The sequence below is a fragment of the Oncorhynchus keta genome, chromosome 26, assembly GCF_023373465.1.
Source record: "Oncorhynchus keta strain PuntledgeMale-10-30-2019 chromosome 26, Oket_V2, whole genome shotgun sequence".
Classification (NCBI taxonomy): Eukaryota; Metazoa; Chordata; class Actinopteri; order Salmoniformes; family Salmonidae; genus Oncorhynchus; species Oncorhynchus keta.
Window position 1 is genome coordinate 38,326,404 of NC_068446.1, and position 15,435 is coordinate 38,341,838.

Consider the following 15,435-nt stretch of genomic DNA (forward strand, 5'->3'; position numbering starts at 1 on the left):
AAAAACACTCAAACTGGACAGTTTTATCAATTAAATTCAATGGGCTTTATCCCCATCTCTTCATTCAAAGGCTCAATCATTGACTCTCTTACTGACAGTTGTGGCTGCTTCACGTGATGTACTGTTGTCTCTACCTTCTTGCCCTTTGTGCTGTTGTCTGTGCCGAATAATGTTTGTACCATGTTTTGTGCTGCTACCATGTTGTGCTTCTACCGTGTTGTTGTCATTTTGTGTTTCTAGTGTTGTGTTGTGGCGTCTCTCTTGTCGTGATGTGTGTTATGTCCTGCATTCTTATTTTTAATCCCAACCCCCCATCCCCGCAAGAGGCCTTTTGCCTTTTGGTAGACCGTCATTGTAAATAAGAATTTGTTCTTAACTGACTTGCCTAGTTAAATAAAGGTTAAATCAAATAAAATCTCTAAAGCGCACACACACACACACACACACACACACACACACACACACACACACACACACACACACACACACACACACACACACACACACACACACACACACACACACACACACACACACACACACACACACACACACACACACACACCTGGCTGGAACCTGAGGCAGAGGGTGACCAACCAAATCGTTTGCATGCAGGAATAATATCCTCTGTTAATTTATAGGTTAAAGATGGAACCCGGATTGTGGGAAATGGCACCACTGTCTGAACCAGCACCTTTTGTTATCGTTTTTGTTTTATGGAAGAAACGAAGGTGTGTCGAGCAGCGTGATAATTATTATACATGTTTTTTTGCGGTACATATTCTTCTGTTCTATCACACGTGCAATGATGCCAGGTTGAAAAAACTGGGTTTGTTGTTTGCAGTAACTTTGTTGTAATATCCTAAACAGACGTGTCGGCTTCACCATTAAGGAGTCCAGCTCTAATGTCTAGATGCAGATGTTTGTAATGTCCTAAACAGACGTGTCAGCTTCACCATTAAGGAGTCCAGCTCTAATGTCTAGATGCAGATGTTTGTAATGTCCCAAACAGACGTGTCGGCTTCACCATTAAGGAGTCCAGCTCTAATGTCTAGATGCAGATGTTTGTAATGTCCCAAACAGACGTGTCGGCTTCACCATTAAGGAGTCCAGCTCTAATGTCTAGATGCAGATGTTTGTAATGTCCCAAACAGACGTGTCGGCTTCACCATTAAGGAGTCCAGCTCTAATGTCTAGATGCAGATGTTTGTAATGTCCTAAACAGACGTGTCAGCTTCACCATTAAGGAGTCCAGCTCTAATGTCTAGATGCAGATGTTTGTAATATCCCAAACAGACGTGTCAGCTTCATCAGCTTCACTAGATGCAGATGTTTGTAATATCCTAAACAGACGTGTCAGCTTCACCATTAAGGAGTCCAGCTCTAATGTCTAGATGCAGATGTTTGTAATGTCCCAAACAGACGTGTCAGCTTCACCATTAAGGAGTCCAGCTCTAATGTCTAGATGCAGATGTTTGTAATATCCGCTTATGTGTATGTCCTTTTTTCATGATGTGCCAGGTGCTTGTTCTTTGTTTGAAAACGGATTGTGTGAGAGCATGTCTCGTTCCTGCCTGGTCGTACACAAGTGCCATATGTTGGAATCTTCAGTACACAAAACAGCCCTCGCAGTGCGTTTGTGTGCATGGGCAGATTGAGTCTATTTCTACACTGTGTGTGTCTGGGCAACTGAAACACTCCCACCCTGATTGCAGGCAAAGCCACATTACCAACAGTGGCAGGGCCGTGGTGCATTACCTCTCAAACCCAGGCAGAGACTGCAAAATGACACCATATCAAATCAAACTGTATTTGTCACATGCACCGAATACAACAAGTGTAGACCTTACTGTGAAACACTTACTTACAAGCACCAAATAAACTAAAGTAAAAAATAGTAGCACAAAAACATAACACTACCGAGTAAGTGTGCGGGGGTACAGGTTAGAGGTAATTTGTACATGTAGGTAAGGGTGAAGTGACTATGCATAGATAATAAACAGCGAGTAGCAGCAGTGTACAAAACAAATGGGGGGGTCAATGAAATAGTCCGGTGGCCATTTGATGAATTGTTCAGCCGTCTCATGGCTTGGGGGTAGAAGCTGTTATTAAGGAGCCTTTCGGTCCTAGACTTGGCTCTCCGCTACTGCTTGCCGTTGCGATAGCAGAGAAAACAGACTATGACTCGGGTCACTGGGTCACACAATTGTCACTCTGACAATTTTATGGGGTTTCCTCTGACACCGCCTGGTATAGAGGTTCTGGATGGCAGGGAGTTTGGCCCCAGTGATGTACTGGGCCGTACACACTACCTTTTGTAGCGCCTTATGGTCAGATCCCGAGCAGTTACCATACCAGGAGGCAACCGGTCAGGATTCTCTCGATGGCGCAGCTGTAGATCTTTCTGAGGATCTGGGGACCCATGCCAAATCTTTTCAGTCTCCCGAGGGGGAAAAGTTTTTGTCGTGCCCTCTCCACGACTGTCTTGGTGTGTTTGGACCATGATAGTTCGTTGGTGATGTGGACACCAAGGACCTTGAAACTCTCGACCTGTTCCACTACAGCCCCGTTAATGTTAATGGGGGCCTGTCCGGCCCGCCTTTTCCTGTAGTCCACGAATGCCACTACTACCACTGTGTGCCTTTTTCCTCACTCGAAGAGAAGTGCCCTCACATCAACATCTCTATATTGTCACCATTAAAGCACATTATCAACAGGAGAAAGGGGAAAATACAATGGCTGTGTTCTAAATGGCAACTTATTCCCTACATTCAGTGCTTTCAGAAAGTATTCACACCCCTTGACTTTTTCCACATTTTGTTGGGTTACAGCCTGAATTTTCAAAAACATTGTCACTGGCGTACACACAATACCCCATAACGTCAAAGTGGAATGATGTTTTTTGAATTTTGTACATATGAATTACAATTGAGTCCTTAAGTATTCATTCCTTGTTATGGCAAGCCTAAACAAGTTCGGTAGTAAAAATGTTTTTAAAGATATACTGTGCAGAAATCGTTCCTAGCTTTTCCTTGTTGCTAAAATTCTAATAGTTCGCCAAATTTCAGTTTGTGACAAAACAGGTATGTATAGTGTAGAGAATCATTTCCCATAACTAAAAATATTACAATTGACTGAGTGAAAAAAAAGAAAGCCTGCAAAGAATTAAAAATATTCCAAAACATGCATAGTTTGCAACAAGGCAGTAAAATAATACTCCAAAAATGTGGAATAGCAATTTTGTCCTGAATATGAAGTGTTATGTTTGGGGCAAATCCAATACAACACATTACTGAGTACAGCTCTCCATATTTTCAAGCATAGTGGTGGCTGCATCATGTTATAGGTATGCTTGTAATCGTTAAGGACTGGGGAGTTTATCAGAATAAAAAAGATACCGAATGGACTTAAGCACAGGAAAAATCTTAGAGGTTCATTCTGCTTAACACCAGACACTGTGAGATGAATTCAGCTTTCAGCAGGACAATTACCTAAAACAAGGTTTCACAAACTTGGTTAACTATCACTATGGGGTATTGTGTGTAGATGGGTGATGGGAAAATGTTTGATTTAATCCATTTTGAATTCAGGCTGTAACACAACAAAATGTGTAATATGTCAAGGGGTGTGAATACTTTCTGAAGGCACTGTAGTGTACTACTTTTTACCAAGGCCCCTAGGGAAGAGGGTGCCATTTGGTACACGGGCCATGTGTTTTTAGACCCATTTGCAGATGAAAGGCTGAGGTTATTTCTTAGCAGCAGCAGTATTATTAGTAGCATCGGTGTACACAACATTATTGTGCCCTTGTGCAGCCTGTTTGTTTGTGAATTAATGTGTAGATTCATGTGTGCTTGAATGTGTGTGTCTGTCTCATGGGAACGTAATGGGAGGATGACACTCACATAGCTACAGAATAATATTTTTATGTCATATCGGCATAGTGCAAGTTGGGTGCACTTACCTCATTGGAGAAGATGAAACAGAGCTACTGTGTCTGGAGCTCTGAGGACTAGCCATTCTTGAGCTCTGAGGACTAGCCATTCTGGAGCTCTGAGGACTAGCCATTCTGGAGCTCTGAGGACTAGCCATTCTGGAGCTCTGAGGACTAGCCATTCTGGAGCTCTGAGGACTAGCCATTCTGGAGATCTGAGGACTAGCCATCCTGGAGCTCTGAGGACTAGCCATTCTGGAGCTCTGAGGACTAGCCATTCTGGAGCTCTGAGGACTAGCCATTCTGGAGCTCTGAGGACTAGCCATTCTGGAGCTCTGAGGACTAGCCATCCTGGAGCTCTGAGGAATAGCCATCCTGGAGCTCTGAGGACTAGCCATTCTGGAGCTCTGAGGACTAGCCATCCTGGAGCTCTGAGGAATAGCCATCCTGGAGCTCTGAGGACTAGCCATCCTGGAGCTCTGAGGAATAGCCATCCTGGAGCTCTGAGGACTAGCCATTCTATCTGTGTCCATACCACTTCAGCACAGCACCTGCAATAAAAAAAACATTAGATATGATCATTATTATACAAACCATAAGCACACATTGTTTTCTCTCTATTCCACCAGATAGTAATGTAGAGTGAGTAACACACAATTTATCGCAACATTTATCCGCTTGACAATTTTATACTTTATTAGAATCCTAAATCAAACGTTTTAATGGAAAGACATGGACACTTAACGTGATCATACACAGACAGATGCGCACGAGCTGACACACACACACACTGCCTCTCTGGATGTGTAGCTTGCCATGGCACCGCATCGACTACAATCGCTCCTTATTGATCTACACCCAAGCCTTCTATTCTTGTCTTGTCTTTTTTCTCTCAGAGTAATTCAATTATCAATAAAGCCCCGGTTTTGAATTGCTACAGGCCCCATTGTGCCAGTGGAGTAATATTTCTTATCTTCTAATTTATTGGCTGGCTGCCAGCCAGTGACTCTCCACTTTGAGCCAAAGCAAGGGAGCTAGTGCTTAAGTGCCTGCAACTTTATTCGCCATTTTTATTGATGTATCCCATTGAGATTAGTCCATTTTTAAACTCTGTCAAGGCATGAGGGGGGGGCAGGTCTCATATTGTAATCCATTTAGTTAATGACATCCTGCTGTGGAATGATGACAGATGTCATGTTTACTGTGAGACTATGATTAGCACATATAGTAGCTACATATGATACCCATAGCCACAACTCCTCTGGCCCAGTGACATGGAACAGGCTTAGTTGCTGTGGTTTGCCTTATTAAATGGTGAGAGAGTGTTATTGAATCAATAGATGTTACTAACATAAAGTATAAAAGAGCAGGGCTGTAAATCCTTTATTTAATTCCCATCTGTTCCCATCACATGAGCATACACTGTACAAAACACACAGCTCATCACATGAGCATACACTGTACAAAACACACAGCTCATCACATGAGCATACACTGTACAAAACACACAGCTCATCACATGAACATACACTGTACAAAACACACAGCTCATCACATGAGCATACACTGTACAAAACACACAGCTCATCACATGAGCATACACTGTACAAAACACACAGCTCATCACATGAACATACACTGTACAAAACACACAGCTCATCACATGAGCATACACTGTACAAAACACACAGCTCATCACATGAACATACACTGTACAAAACACACAGCTCATCACATGAGCATACACTGTACAAAACACACAGCTCATCACATGAGCATACACTGTACAAAACACACAGCTCACCACATGAGCATACACTGTACAAAACACACAGCTCATCACATGAGCATACACTGTACAAAACACACAGCTCACCACATGAGCATACACTGTACAAAACACACAGCTCATCACATGAGCATACACTGTACAAAACACACAGCTCATCACATGAGCATACACTGTACAAAACACACAGCTCATCACATGAGCATACACTGTACAAAACACACAGCTCACCACATGAGCATACACTGTACAAAACACACAGCTCACCACATGAGCATACACTGTACAAAACACACAGCTCATCACATGAGCATACACTGTACAAAACACACAGCTCACCACATGAGCATACACTGTACAAAACACACAGCTCACCACATGAGCATACACTGTACAAAACACACAGCTCATCACATGAGCATACACTGTACAAAACACACAGCTCATCACATGAGCATACACTGTACAAAACACACAGCTCATCACATGAGCATACACTGTACAAAACACACAGCTCATCACATGAGCATACACTGTACAAAACACACAGCTCATCACATGAGCATACACTGTACAAAACACACAGCTCATCACATGAGCATACACTGTACAAAACACACAGCTCATCACATGAGCATACACTGTACAAAACACACAGCTCATCACATGAACATACACTGTACAAAACACACAGCTCATCACATGAGCATACACTGTACAAAACACACAGCTCATCACATGAACATACACTGTACAAAACACACAGCTCATCACATGAGCATACACTGTACAAAACACACAGCTCATCACATGAGCATACACTGTACAAAACACACAGCTCATCACATGAGCATACACTGTACAAAACACACAGCTCATCACATGAGCATACACTGTACAAAACACACAGCTCACCTGGTATTCCTTTAGCATGTGTGAAACGGCAAATAGGCAAATTAGTGTGTCCAGATTGAATGGGGTGGGGACTATTGAACAATGTCATTGTTGTTGTGCTGACATTGGTGTAGAGAGAATTTTGTCAAATCGTGTTATTCACAAGAGAATTACGGAAATCTACTGAAAGAAGAGGGACTATGTGGAGGAAAGAGGCATGGGGGGATGGATGAGAAAGGGGGGGACTATGTGGAGGAAAGAGGCATGGGGGGATGGATGAGAAAGGGGGACTATGTGGAGGTAAGAGGCATGAGGGGATGGATGAGAAAGGGGGACTATGTGGAGGAAAGAGGCATGGGGGGATGGATGAGAAAGAGGGGGACTATGTGGAGGAAAGAGGCATGGGGGATGGATGAGAAAGGGGGGGACTATGTGGAGGTAAGAGGCATGGGGGATGGATGAGAAAGGGGGGGACTATGTGGAGGAAAGAGGCATGGGGGGATGGATGAGAAAGGGGGGACTATGTGGAGGAAAGAGGCATGGGGGGATGGATGAGAAAGGGGGGGACTATGTGGAGGAAAGAGGCATGGGGGATGGATGAGAAAGGGGGGGACTATGTGGAGGTAAGAGGCATGGGGGATGGATGAGAAAGGGGGGGACTATGTGGAGGAAAGAGGCATGGGGGGATGGATGAGAAAGGGGGACTATGTGGAGGAAAGAGGCATGGGGGATGGATGAGAAAGGGGGACTATGTGGAGGAAAGAGGCATGGGGGGATGGATGAGAAAGGGGGGGACTATGTGGAGGAAAGAGGCATGGAGGGATGGATGAGAAAGGGGGGGACTATGTGGAGGAAAGAGGCATGGAGGGATGGATGAGAAAGGGGGGGACTATGTGGAGGAAAGAGGCATGGGGGGATGGATGAGAAAGGGGGGGACTATGTGGAGGAAAGAGGCATGGGGGATGGATGAGAAAGGGGGGGACTATGTGGAGGAAAGAGGCATGGAGGGATGGATGAGAAAGGGGGGGACTATGTGGAGGAAAGAGGCATGGGGGGATGGATGAGAAAGGGGGGGACTATGTGGAGGAAAGAGGCATGGAGGGATGGATGAGAAAGGGGGGGACTATGTGGAGGAAAGAGGCATGGGGGATGGATGAGAAAGGGGGGGACTATGTGGAGGTAAGAGGCATGGAGGGATGGATGAGAAAGGGGGGGACTATGTGGAGGAAAGAGGCATGGGGGTGGATGAGAAAGGGGGGACTATGTGGAGGAAAGAGGCATGGAGGGATGGATGAGAAAGGGGGGGACTATGTGGAGGAAAGAGGCATGGGGGGGATGTATCAGAAAGGGTGGGACTATGTGGAGGTAAGAGGCATGGGGGGGATGGATGAGAAAGGGGGACTATGTGGAGGTAAGAGGCATGGGGGGATGGATGAGAAAGGGGGGGACTATGTGGAGGAAAGAGGCATGAGGGGATGGATGAGAAAGGGGGGGACTATGTGGAGGTAAGAGGCATGGGGGGGATGGATGAGAAAGGGGGGGACTATGTGGAGGTAAGAGGCATGGGGAGGCAATGGGATGGGTGAGTAAGATGGTGGAAAAAGTGAGAGCTGTTTCGCTGCAGTCTAAGCACCTAAGAGATATCAAATCTGATAGTGTCACGGTGCCAAATGAATATGCAGTCAATACCACAACCCTATGATGACAAGACAAAGATCTTGCTCTAGTTGTGTAATCGCTAATATGAATATTGCACAAGTCATTTTAAAGAGTAACAGAAAATAATAGAATGGAATTCACAATATACTGGACATATTAAATAAATTAAACTCACACAATGTTGGTATTACATATAGACAATTTCCCTTTGGCAATACTTAAGCAACATCTGTTATCCAATCGAAAAAAGGACTTGAACCATTGTACTATTGATACAGGTGGCCATGAAAATCAAAAAAGAAAGACATTCCATTTCAATAGACAAGTCGACTCCTTAAAAACACTAATCTGCATTAGCATACAAATTGAGGGGAGGAGTCTAATGTGTCCGATTGAATCAATCCAGTCGCAGCTCTCATGGTGCATATGTAGGTGACAAGTCAAGCGATGTCATACTGAAAGTGATCCCTTTGGTCTCCATGATCTCCAATGATGCGTGAGGAAGTGTTGAACGTTTATGGCTGAGCCTGTAGTCAAATTCCCACAAGCATTTCACTACCCCACCACAAGCATTTCACTACCCCACCACAAGCATTTCACTACACCACAAGCATTTCACTACACCACAAGCATTTCACTACACCACAAGCATTTCGCTACACCACAAGCATTTCGCTACACCACCACAAGCATTTTGCTACACCACCACAAGCATTTCGCTACACCACCACAAGCATTTCACTACACCACAAGCATTTCACTACACCACAAGCATTTCACTACACCACAAGCATTTCACTACACCACAAGCATTTCGCTACACCACCACAAGCATTTCGCTACACCACCACAAGCATTTCGCTACACCACAAGCATTTCGCTACACCACCACAAGCATTTCACTACCCCACCACAAGCATTTCACTACACCACCACAAGCATTTCACTACACCACCACAAGCATTTCACTACACCACCACAAGCATTTCACTACACCACCACAAGCATTTCACTACACCACCACAAGCATTTCACTACCCCACCACAAGCATTTCACTACACCACCACAAGCATTTCACTACACCACCACAAGCATTTCACTACCCCACCACAAGCATTTCACTACACCACCACAAGCATTTCACTACACCACCACAAGCATTTCACTACACCACCACAAGCATTTCACTACACCACCACAAGCATTTCGCTACACCACCACAAGCATTTCACTACACCACAAGCATTTCGCTACACCACAAGCATTTCGCTACACCACAAGCATTTCACTACACCACAAGCATTTCGCTACACCACCACAAGCATTTCCCTACACCACAAGAATTTCGCTACACCACAAGCATTTCCCTACACCACAAGCATTTCACTACACCACAAGCATTTCGCTACACCACAAGCATTTCACTACACCACAAGCATTTCGCTACACCACAAGCATTTCACTACACCACAAGCATTTCACTACACCACAAGCATTTCACTACACCACAAGCATTTCGCTACACCACAAGCATTTCCCTACACCACAAGCATTTCACTACACCACAAGCATTTCCCTACACCACAAGCATTTCACTACACCACAAGCATTTCGCTACACCACAAGCATTTCCCTACACCACAAGCATTTCACTACACCACAAGCATTTCACTACACCACAAGCATTTCACTACACCACAAGCATTTCCCTACACCACAAGCATTTCACTACACCACAAGCATTTCACTACACCACAAGCATTTCACTACACCACAAGCATTTCGCTACACCACAAGCATTTCACTACACCACAAGCATTTCACTACACCACAAGCATTTCGCTACACCACCACAAGCATTTCACTACACCACAAGCATTTCACTACACCACCACAAGCATTTCACTACACCACAAGCATTTCACTACACCACAAGCATTTCACTACACCACCACAAGCATTTCACTACACCACAAGCATTTCACTACACCACAAGCATTTCACTACACCACCACAAGCATTTCACTACACCACAAGCATTTCACTACACCACCACAAGCATTTCACTACACCACAAGCATTTCACTACACCACAAGCATTTCACTACACCACAAGCATTTCACTACACCACAAGCATTTCGCTACACCACAAGCATTTCACTACACCACAAGCATTTCACTACACCACCACAAGCATTTCCCTACACCACAAGCATTTCACTACACCACAAGCATTTCCCTACACCACCACAAGCATTTCACTCCACCACAAGCATTTCACTACACCACAAGCATTTCGCTACACCACCACAAGCATTTCACTACACCACCACAAGCATTTCACTACACCACAAGCATTTCGCTACACCACAAGCATTTCCCTACACCACAAGCATTTCACTACACCACAAGCATTTCACTACACCACAAGCATTTCACTACACCACCACAAGCATTTCACTACACCACCACAAGCATTTCACTACACCACAAGCATTTCACTACACCACAAGCATTTCACTACACCACCACAAGCATTTCACTACACCACAAGCATTTCACTACACCACCACAAGCATTTCACTACACCACAAGCATTTCACTACACCACCACAAGCATTTCACTACACCACAAGCATTTCACTACACCACAAGCATTTCACTACACCACAAGCATTTCACTACACCACAAGCATTTCACTACACCACAAGCATTTCACTACACCACAAGCATTTCACTACACCACCACAAGCATTTCACTACACCACCACAAGCATTTCACTACACCACCACAAGCATTTCACTACACCACCACAAGCATTTCACTACACCACCACAAGCATTTCACTACACCACAAGCATTTCACTACACCACAAGCATTTCACTACACCACCACAAGCATTTCACTACACCACAAGCATTTCACTACCCCACCACAAGCATTTCACTACACCACCACAAGCATTTCACTACACCACCACAAGCATTTCACTACACCACAAGCATTTCACTACCCCACCACAAGCATTTCACTACACCACCACAAGCATTTCACTACACCACCACAAGCATTTCACTACACCACCACAAGCATTTCACTACACCACCACAAGCATTTCACTACACCACCACAAGCATTTCACTACACCACCACAAGCATTTCACTACACCACCACAAGCATTTCACTACACCACCACAAGCATTTCACTACACCACCACAAGCATTTCACTACCCCACCACAAGCATTTCACTACCCCACCACAAGCATTTCACTACACCACCACAAGCATTTCACTACCCCACCACAAGCATTTCACTACACCACCACAAGCATTTCACTACCCCACCACAAGCATTTCACTACCCCACCACAAGCATTTCACTACACCACAAGCATTTCACTACACCACCACAAGCATTTCACTACACCACCACAAGCATTTCACTACACCACCACAAGCATTTCACTACACCACCACAAGCATTTCACTACCCCACCACAAGCATTTCACTACACCACCACAAGCATTTCACTACACCACCACAAGCATTTCACTACCCCACCACAAGCATTTCACTACACCACCACAAGCATTTCACTACACCACCACAAGCATTTCACTACACCACCACAAGCATTTCACTACACCACCACAAGCATTTCACTACACCACCACAAGCATTTCACTACACCACCACAAGCATTTCACTACCCCACCACAAGCATTTCACTACACCACCACAAGCATTTCACTACACCACCACAAGCATTTCACTACACCACCACAAGCATTTCACTACACCACCACAAGCATTTCACTACACCACCACAAGCATTTCACTACACCACCACAAGCATTTCACTACACCACCACAAGCATTTCACTACACCACCACAAGCATTTCACTACCCCACCACAAGCATTTCACTACACCACCACAAGCATTTCACTACACCACCACAAGCATTTCACTACACCACCACAAGCATTTCACTACCCCACCACAAGCATTTCACTACCCCACCACAAGCATTTCACTACCCCACCACAAGCATTTCACTACACCACCACAAGCATTTCACTACACCACCACAAGCATTTCACTACACCACCACAAGCATTTCACTACACCACCACAAGCATTTCACTACCCCACCACAAGCATTTCACTACACCACCACAAGCATTTCACTACACCACCACAAGCATTTCACTACACCACCACAAGCATTTCACTACCCCACCACAAGCATTTCACTACACCACCACAAGCATTTCACTACACCACCACAAGCATTTCACTACACCACCACAAGCATTTCACTACACCACCACAAGCATTTCACTACACCACCACAAGCATTTCACTACACCACCACAAGCATTTCACTACACCACCACAAGCATTTCACTACACCACAAGCATTTCACTACACCACCACAAGCATTTCACTACCCCACCACAAGCATTTCACTACCCCACCACAAGCATTTCACTACACCACCACAAGCATTTCACTACACCACCACAAGCATTTCACTACACCACAAGCATTTCACTACACCACCACAAGCATTTCACTACCCCACCACAAGCATTTCACTACCCCACCACAAGCATTTCACTACACCACCACAAGCATTTCACTACACCACCACAAGCATTTCACTACACCACCACAAGCATTTCACTACACCACCACAAGCATTTCACTACACCACCACAAGCATTTCACTACACCACAAGCATTTCACTACACCACCACAAGCATTTCACTACACCACCACAAGCATTTCACTACACCACAAGCATTTCACTACCCCACCACAAGCATTTCACTACACCACAAGCATTTCACTACCCCACCACAAGCATTTCACTACCCCACCACAAGCATTTCACTACACCACAAGCATTTCACTACCCCACCACAAGCATTTCACTACCCCACCACAAGCATTTCACTACACCACCACAAGCATTTCACTACCCCACCACAAGCATTTCACTACCCCACCACAAGCATTTCACTACCCCACCACAAGCATTTCACTACACCACCACAAGCATTTCACTACACCACCACAAGCATTTCACTACACCACCACAAGCATTTCACTACACCACAAGCATTTCACTACACCACCACAAGCATTTCACTACACCACCACAAGCATTTCACTACACCACCACAAGCATTTCACTACACCACAAGCATTTCACTACACCACAAGCATTTCACTACCCCACCACAAGCATTTCACTACCCCACCACAAGCATTTCACTACACCACCACAAGCATTTCACTACACCACCACAAGCATATCACTACACCACCACAAGCATTTCACTACCCCACCACAAGCATTTCACTACCCCACCACAAGCATTTCACTACAGCACCACAAGCATTTCACTACACCACCACAAGCATTTCACTACACCACCCCACCACAGGCATTTCACTACACCACCACAAGCATTTCACTACACCACCACAAGCATTTCACTACCCCACCACAAGCATTTCACTACACCACCACAAGCATTTCACTACACCACCACAAGCATTTCACTACACCACCACAAGCATTTCACTACACCACCACAAGCATTTCACTACACCACCACAAGCATTTCACTACACCACCACAAGCATTTCACTACCCCACCACAAGCATTTCACTACACCACCACAAGCATTTCACTACACCACCACAAGCATTTCACTACACCACCACAAGCATTTCACTACCCCACCACAAGCATTTCACTACACCACCACAAGCATTTCACTACACCACCACAAGCATTTCACTACACCACCACAAGCATTTCACTACACCACCACAAGCATTTCACTACCCCCACCACAAGCATTTCACTACCCCACCACAAGCATTTCACTACACCACCACAAGCATTTCACTACACCACCACAAGCATTTCACTACCCCACCACAAGCATTTCACTACACCACCACAAGCATTTCACTACACCACCACAAGCATTTCACTACACCACCACAAGCATTTCACTACCCCACCACAAGCATTTCACTACACCACCACAAGCATTTCACTACACCACCACAAGCATTTCACTACCCCACCACAAGCATTTCACTACACCACCACAAGCATTTCACTACACCACCACAAGCATTTCACTACACCACCACAAGCATTTCACTACACCACCACAAGCATTTCACTACACCACCACAAGCATTTCACTACACCACCACAAGCATTTCACTACACCACCACAAGCATTTCACTACACCACCACAAGCATTTCACTACACCACCACAAGCATTTCACTACACCACCACAAGCATTTCACTACACCACCACAAGCATTTCACTACACCACAAGCATTTCACTACACCACAAGCATTTCACTACACCACAAAGCATTTCACTACACCACCACAAGCATTTCACTACACCACCACAAGCATTTCACTACACCACAAGCATTTCACTACACCACCACAAGCATTTCACTACACCACAAGCATTTCACTACACCACAAGCATTTCACTACCCCACCACAAGCATTTCACTACACCACCACAAGCATTTCACTACACCACCACAAGCATTTCACTACACCACCACAAGCATTTCACTACACCACAAGCATTTCACTACCCCACCACAAGCATTTCACTACACCACCACAAGCATTTCACTACACCACCACAAGCATTTCACTACCCCACCACAAGCATTTCACTACACCACCACAAGCATTTCACTACACCACCACAAGCATTTCACTACACCACCACAAGCATTTCACTACACCACCACAAGCATTTCACTACACCACCACAAGCATTTCACTACACCACCACAAGCATTTCACTACCCCACCACAAGCATTTCACTACACCACCACAAGCATTTCACTACACCACCACAAGCATTTCACTACACCACCACAAGCATTTCACTACCCCACCACAAGCATTTCACTACCCCACCACAAGCATTTCACTACCCCACCACAAGCATTTCACTACACCACCACAAGCATTTCACTACCCCACCACAAGCATTTCACTACACCACCACAAGCATTTCACTACCCCACCACAAGCATTTCACTACACCACAACAAGATACCCCACCACAAGC

At 45.0% G+C, this 15,435-nt stretch overlaps 1 protein-coding gene across 3 annotated transcripts in view; it reads right to left on the reverse strand.

The window, feature by feature from the left end:
- The window catches only part of LOC118377672 (protein inscuteable homolog), a 107,881-nt gene that overhangs the window by 44,379 nt on the left and 48,067 nt on the right, over positions 1 to 15,435 (reverse strand). For all 3 annotated transcript variants that reach the window (XM_052480706.1, XM_052480708.1, XM_052480709.1), the window contains exon 2: positions 3,965 to 4,485. In XM_052480706.1, the coding sequence (XP_052336666.1) occupies positions 3,965 to 4,467 (503 nt within the window). In that variant the 5' untranslated portion in view covers positions 4,468 to 4,485. The remainder of the gene's footprint in view (positions 1 to 3,964; positions 4,486 to 15,435) is intronic.